The 7,636-nt window shown below is 45.1% G+C and overlaps 1 protein-coding gene across 1 annotated transcript; it reads left to right on the plus strand.

Annotated features, from left to right (window-relative positions):
* Positions 1 to 2,901: 2,901 nt before the first annotated feature.
* On the plus strand, positions 2,902 to 5,448 carry LOC142804190 (uncharacterized). Its single transcript, XM_075890862.1, has 3 exons — positions 2,902 to 3,352; positions 4,211 to 4,358; positions 4,615 to 5,448. Exons 1-3 carry the CDS (start codon positions 3,210 to 3,212, stop codon positions 5,131 to 5,133), a joined length of 810 nt encoding a protein of 269 aa, XP_075746977.1. The 5' UTR covers positions 2,902 to 3,209; the 3' UTR covers positions 5,134 to 5,448.
* The last annotated feature ends 2,188 nt before the right edge of the window (positions 5,449 to 7,636 follow it).

Here is a 7,636-nt window from a genome sequence, read left to right on the forward strand (position 1 = left end):
CGTCGAGTTTTCTGTATATAAGGGGAGGGGGGGCGCAGGACGTGCGCTTGTATGTAGTATTTTATTGTGTGCACCATCCTACAATAAATTCACAAGCGCCGCTGGATGAAGGCTGAATGAGGGTGGCAGACAAGGTACAGAACACAAACGAACTGGGTATACAACCGTAGAACATGGTGCGCCGAGGAAAATGAAATATAAGCGGCGCCTAACGCAGCTTGGCACGCCCTGCCTCGTCGTACTTGACTGGGCAAAGGTGATGCGGTAGAATTTATATTAACCATCGGAAGTAAGCAGGCTGCTGCTGACAGGACCGATCCCGTGAACAGTATAACAAAAGTAAACAATGCCAGAAGGTGGGGGGGGGGGGTCACCCGTAAAGCACGTCGCGTCTTTAGTGGTGCGCGACTTCAGTGAGCTGAGTCAGCTTTCGTTGAAGTCTGTGCTTCTCGCAGACTGCCGTTATATAAGATTAGGAGGCAGGACGCACCATACACTAACGGTGACTTCCCCCAAAAGGAACTCTATAGCTATTTAGTCACTGTGAGCATTTTCTTTTTTTGCGTTTATAGTGCAGTGCCTAAAGCTGCGACGTTAGAACACTTAGCATTTCTGTTTACGTGCATCGATAATTTGAGTAATGTTCCATAAAAGCCTCGATTTCCTGCCATCGCTCCACTTTCTGCGTCATTTCTCCGAATGCTGTTTCCTGGAACATTCCCGAAATTGATTGAGCTTAGTAGTTGTTCGTTTAGTACGCCTTCGCCAGTTTCCACCGTCTTGTTGCCGTCTTCTGGTCGGCATGCTTGACGTTACAAAGTGCATATCACGAGCATTGGCGCAGGGGTGGGGGGTGGGGGGGGGGGGGTAGAAAGAGGTTGCATTCAGCCATGTCATGAAAAAAAAAATTCAAGTTTACATGAGTACACGTGCACCCACGAACACACCGAAGGCAAATTAAACCCCCCTCCTAAAGAAAAGAAAAAAATCGTGGCTACGTGTTGTCGAGGTTGTTCGTGTACTGACGACAGCCAGGCCACGTGTACCGCGAATTAAGAAAAATAGCGTCAAAAAAAAATAAAACGTCTTTGTCGTTACGAAGGAAGATCATGGATGGAATACTTAACCGAGGGCCCCGCAATAACAGCTCTGATGACTCGGCTGTCTCTTCACATCCAAGCATGAATGACAGCAGGAAAAGGATATGTTTTCAATTAACATAAGTTTGATTCATGGACTTTTGTTTTATACGGCGCACATCTTGATATAAAGCACAGTGGTACGTGTCTCTGTACTAATATATAATTGCGGTCGCAATCATGTGTAAATTTTGACGCATATTATCAGGACAAAGTTTTATTTTTCTGGGAAACGCTGGGAGTAGAGGTGCTGTAGTGCATTATTCTATTAATTTTTTTTTTCACAAAACATCGTATTGTGCATTTCGGCATAGGTGGATGGGGTAACTATAGTAGTGTTTGTTTTTAATCGTGGTTTATCGAATGGTTATGGTGCATGTAAAAAGTACATTCCCGTTTATAGCAATCATGCTTTCTTAACTAGCAGCTACCTTCTGCAACTGTCCTTGTTCGCATACTTTTTTTTTTGTGCTCGCGATGTGGTTACGAGTGCATAGGGAACATAGCGCATATTATGCTTATGTGACCAGCCTTGTAAAAAATTTGATTTTCTCGACAATAACAAGCTCCATTTGTTCGTCGCTATACGTTACTGGAGATTTAACCTAAGGTATCATAATTTGGACAATGCCATAGGCAAGAGCGTAGACATAGGTATACAAATATGGCAGGATATTCATATTCAAAGAAAAGCGGCGCACAAAAAAGACGGAGACACAGAAGAAAACCACACACAGCGCTGCACTCACAACTGAAAGTTTAATCCGAGCAACAAGAATTTAAAGAGTAATAGCCGCGCATGACAAGTGAGGTACAACGAGATTAAGTGATACGCTCACCAATAAAAGTGAACTCTTTTTTGTGCAATGTAACCGAGGTCTGGCTTACGCAAGCTTCACGTGACTTGTTAATATGATAGGCTTCAGACACCTCACGGGTGAATTGATCGTGGTGCTTAAAAATAATAACAGTGTTAGACAGATATGCAGGATATGCATGTATACAAGGGTTTGTGTTGCACTGTCGTGGTTTACCATCCTGTATATGTTGTGGAATATGCTTCTGCTGCAGGCACCCGTATAAACACTCTTTCCGCGCTTGCGTTCGCGCTTGCTTATTACTTTTTTTATATTCTTGCTTTTTTTAGGACAGAGAGAGGGAGGATTCTCCCTATGTAAAAATAAATGAAGCTAGGTTACAACGGAACTTGTCTTGAGGCAGGTTCCGCTGTAACCTAGCTTCGTTTATTTTCACATATTTGTAGTAAAAACAAAACGAAAAAAATAATTATCAAGGTTGCCACTTTCGGTGCTTGATGCAATAACCTGTTTATACCGATGGGAGTTCGACCGCATGCGGGGCTGTCCGTGGGTTATCCCGTCCGAGATGTCTCAAAACGGCTCTTCATCTGTTATCTATAGCGTTTGAACTTTATAATTATTTTGGCCGTTTCAAGGTCATATTCCATAGCGTTTCTACCTCTCTTTGCTGTTTCAAGGTCATATTAAAGAAAATATGCATATGACTGCACCACTTATTGTCGTAAGTTCCTGTCATGATGCGCGATGGAAAAGATAGAATTCAACGTATAAAACATTAGGCTATCATTTGAATGTCTTTTGAATCAATCGTCGCAATAATGCGCGTTATGCAGGAGTCTCGAAAATAAGCGAAGATGAGTCGTTAAACTTCTGCAGTTAAGTTGTAGCCCACAACAGGGAGACAAAAAAAAAGTTTAACGAGCAATTGGATAATCCGTTTTTCGTCACTGACTGCAAATTAAGTGCCACGATACCAATCGCAGATGCCAAGGACATTTTCCGCTTGATTAGCGGCCGTTAATACCTTTAGGGGCACTCCAGTGTTTACCATAAATGCACGACGCGACTTCTTACTCACCTTCGCTGGGTGCCAATAGACCGATCCCACAGGCCAGTTTCGCGACGCCACCGCTGCCGCGGCAGCCGCGGTGCATGCCGGTACTTGTAGTCGTCCGGGCGCACCAGCCAGCCGAAGTGCCTGAGCGTTCCCTTTTCGATAGATTTTTCGGTCGTGTGGAGCCGTCTTACGATGGGAGGATTTACGTGCTGTGTTCCTGGATGCTACAACAACAGCACAAGGGATAAAGGCTTGGGTTTCTACGTCTTTCCTAAAGCGCAAAAGCTTCGGGAGACGTGGATTCAGCGTATCAACAGGGCTGGACGGGGCGGCAGGTAAGACATCTTATTAAATGTATAGTGCCGCTTTGAAACTAAATAAGCGTATTGCGGTGGTTTTTTTTATGTGAATGTTTAATCATGAAGCTTAGCATACCAAAGAATATGATCTTTGCTCACTCTGCCTGCGTATACTCTTACCGGATAGCTCAGCCGCGGTTCGCGGTTGTGCATGCCGGTCAGTTTTTAGCGCATCTTCCTTATTCTAGCGTTTTTTGTTACCGCTGCGTACTAATATTATTATTATTACGAGTTGTAGTGCTGAGGTCTTTTAGTTTTCCATGTTGCGCAAGTGCAGCACCGCGTACGCGGCTTGCGTTTTTTTTTTTTTTTTTTACAACGCAAGTGGCAAGCATGCAGGCATAAGGGGAAGGCAAGCTCATTGACGAGGCTCTCCTAATAGCTCTACCGTACATCGAGACCTTACTTTTTAGAAACGACGTAACGTACTTCACGGCACGCTTGCAACAACTTACCCAGAACTCGTTGTGCCAAACGGCGATTAGCTTTCGCGGATCACCCTCGATGCAAACGGTGCCTCTGTAATCTCGTCCTTTCCGTAAAATAGTTATCTGGTGCATGCACGCGGCCGATTTCGCTGCACCTATGCAGATGAGTGGCACAAACAGCTGTATAATTTACCTGTGTGTGGCGTTGTCGAGTGAGGCTGAAAATTAAAATTACATTTGTCATTTGCCCTTGACTGATATGGAACTTTTTGTACGTTAATCAAGAGAAAGTGATACTGTTGTCTTGCAGTGGTAGCATGCAGACTGGACATTTGAAAGGAACCTGAAAACGCAGTAGGTGATGTTCAGTGTCATATGAAATAATGCTGGAACTTTTTGTGCTCAGGTTCTCCAAGTTTACGCCTACCACGGGACACCGAGTATGCGGTGCCCACTTCGAAGGAGGAAAAAAGACTTACATGAACAGAGTGCCCACAATCTTCCCGCTGAGACCGCAAAAGGTGGAAAGGAGGCGACCACCCATAAGGACACAGGTAATTTGAGCGCAAGCAATGCAGAGAAATAGCATTACGTTGTTGCATATGCACCACTGAATAATTTGTTATGGCTTAATGCAGGCAATGGCTACTTAAGAGTTGCGCTACTGCGTAAAAAAAGCAATGATGCCGAGTAAACTTAAACTCGTGTGAAGGTATAAAATGCAGTATTGGAAATCTCACCTGCAGCTGCACAGTGTGTTGTAAAAATCACTGAAACACATGGCTTTCTTTTTTCATTTTCCCCTGACAGCCGGAACTTCCCAACAGTCCAACTGTGGCACCCCAGCACGACCCAGAAGTCTCAGGCTCTGCCATCACTAGTAGCAGCAGCGACAGTGAAGACACCGCACAGCAAAGCACTCTACTCATGGACCATGCCTACAGCAGCCAAGAGTCAAGCTATGACCAGCTTGCCAAGAAAGTTGCTTGCCAAAATAATATAATAACTGAGCTAGCAGAAAAGGCTGAAGCTGCTTACGCGCATGTTGAAGAGCTCAACCGCCAGCTAAAACGCTCTCAACAGGACCACGCTGAAGCAAAAAAGCTATGTGACCGCCTTCAGCAGAAGAATAGGTGCTTGCGGCTTGAGCTATCCTGTATGCAGAAGAAAGTCAAGAGGTGCAAGGCTGAAGCTACACAAAAGATTGACATCACGTATGAAGCCCTTGTAGAAGATGAAAAGAAGCTGCGGTACTACACTGGCTTTACATCCAGAAAGTCCTTCGACAGTTTTTGGCGCAGTACTGAAAAAGCGGCGGCCACTGCGTAGTCGCTGTAGTCTGGTTGACCGATTGACTACAACTATATAAGATGGCGGCGGGGCAACTCCGGAAAACCGGCGCATGCGCTGATCGGCTGGTGGGATCGGTCTATTAATGATATCTCGGGGTTTGACCTTCATGCACGTGTGAGACATGCTGCCCTGTAACGCGTCCCTCTTTCCGAAACTCTGCCCACTGGTCTGTACGAACTGAAGTGAGTTCATGGTCTGGTGGTTATCTAAAGTGTCTGCAAGTGCCCCGCTTGCACGGTGCGTGTACATGTATAAACGCCTTTTTGAACATAAATGATGAGAGTGCACTGACTTACGGATTGCTCTGTGAATTTCGCGAAGCCTGGCAAATGTGGAGGACACCGATCACATCGAAGGCTGAAATGAAGTGTGACTGGGAAAGGGCTCGGACGTGGACTGCCAACAAAAACAGGAACAACAAAAAAGAGTAGCAATAACTTTAGGGGCTTTACGCGTCCAAACTGCGATGTGATTATGATGCGTGACGTATATTGGAAGGCTCCAGATAATTTCTGCCACCTGGAGTATTTCTTAATAGCTCTACAATCGCACAGATACGCAACGCGTTTCGCCTTCATCGAATAGCGAACACTACCAAAACCTGCGTATTTCGGGTCAGCATGCAGCGGATAAACGGCGAAATCAGTGACGGCAACACTATAACAGCAGCGCCAATAGCATCAACAAGAATATGAACAGCAGAACGACGACAACAACTGCGATATGACTTTACGCTATGACTACCAGCGTTCATTCACTTCCACTGCAGACCACGCAGTACACGTGGCCCCTAAAATTTCGCCTCCGTCCAAAAGTGGTTAGGATCGAGTCCGCGTCTTTTGTGTCGTGCAGCCGAGCAGATGTGTGACCACTGTATAGCACCAAAGCAGACTGCATACACATTCCTCGTTTTACTGCGATCGGACTTGAGTTGCTCGTGATGCGCCGAGCGAACCTATTAGGCGTTGTCGAGAATGCCGAAACTCGCGAAGGCCACATTGCCGGAAAGAAACAAAAATGAACAAAATCCAAGCCAATTAGTGGGCGATGCTTGTGTCGATAGTTGTGCTGGGCACGATCAAGTAAAAAGAGCAACATCGACGAGATGATGCATGTGAAGATTGCGATGGCCCAAGTTTCAAACTTTTTTCCCCTTCTTCCTACTGTATGTTAAAGTAAAGGAGAAATAGAAAACCTGAGAGCTCCTGCTCGAACAAACTCGGCCGTCAAAGTATGGCCTCATTGAAAACGCTGAAAATGCTATGGACTCATGTTTGGCTGATCTTTGCAATGAAAAGTGGACTGCTGTGTAATTCACGTGCACAATTTCTCCCCTTGATATCTCGGAGACATGGTATTTGCACTATGCGTGGTACTGCAGCATGCCGTGTAAGAACTTGTTTTGCGTCATCTTCGTCCTTGTGTAATTAGTTGTCTCTGCAGCAAGGTTTGCTTTTACAACTGTAGGCTTCCTTGTAGACCCTGCCTGTTAACTCGCAAGTCTAACCCCCGTATTCACAAACACTCCTACACTCGACTTTCACCCTTTACTTGACAGAGTTGAGCCCTGCGCCACCACTCGGCTGAAAATGACGCTGCGCTACTCAGGAATCGCAGCAGACTATTGTTGATATGCAGTGACTTTCCGTGCCTAGAGATGGCACTCCCGTCGGCTTTCTCAAGTAGGCGATGCGTTGAGTGAAGGGAAGTTCTAGAATACGGGGGTAAATCTTACCAGCAGCGGGAGGATGTGTCGCGTTGCGGGTTGCGAGCAATGGCGAAAGCATCACGATGCATGAAAGTAGAACTCCTCGCGATTCGATGACCGCCAACTAGTGCACTCTTGTTTAAAAATGCCTTTTATTCAAATATTTATATGTTCCGATTCGCAAGTGATTCAGCCTCCTTAATACGTACATGTTTTTGACGCCAAGAGAGATATTAGCAACTAAGGTAAAGCTTATGAAGCGGCAAAAGACGAGTGACATGCTGCACAGAAATATGGTGCAGCATGTCTTGCATTTTGTGTTAATCAATCAATCAACCAATTAATCACTTGGTGCTGTCAAACTACAATCATTTGTTTATCGTACAGCCGGTCCTACCAAACGAACTGCCATTTTAAAAGAAAGTTTGTCTACCAAAAACCCAGTTAGATTTGATGCGCATCCACAAACACCCAAGAAGTACATGACAGAGAAAACGGCGCCGTGGTATGTATGGCCCAGTCGGAGTTGCATCTCGCGCCACAAATGCGAAAAGAAGAATTCGAATCTCAGCGGCGGCAAATTCCTTCCTTCTTTATTCTTTTTACATTGATTTCCACTTGCGTAAAATATTTTATCGTTCCCATATTTTAATTTATACACTGAATAGTTATCTTATTTGTAGTAGCAATAGCATAGTAGTAAAAGCCCAAACTACTTCGTTCAAGAGATTAAGTAGGCAGCGAAGCTATTTGTGCCACATTCTCTTGGGT

Source organism: Rhipicephalus microplus, chromosome 1 (assembly GCF_043290135.1).
Source record: "Rhipicephalus microplus isolate Deutch F79 chromosome 1, USDA_Rmic, whole genome shotgun sequence".
In the NCBI taxonomy this organism is placed as follows: Eukaryota; Metazoa; Arthropoda; class Arachnida; order Ixodida; family Ixodidae; genus Rhipicephalus; species Rhipicephalus microplus.

Excerpts from the sequence above, each read along its gene's own strand:
- LOC142804190 (XM_075890862.1), top strand. The coding sequence starts at position 3,210 with ATGGGAGGATTTACGTGCTGTGTTCCTGGATGCTACAACAACAGCACA. Across the intron at positions 3,353-4,210 it reads AGGGCTGGACGGGGCGGCAG|GTTCTCCAAGTTTACGCCTA; the intron begins GTAAGACATCTT and ends TTTTGTGCTCAG. Across the intron at positions 4,359-4,614 it reads GACCACCCATAAGGACACAG|CCGGAACTTCCCAACAGTCC; the intron begins GTAATTTGAGCG and ends TTCCCCTGACAG.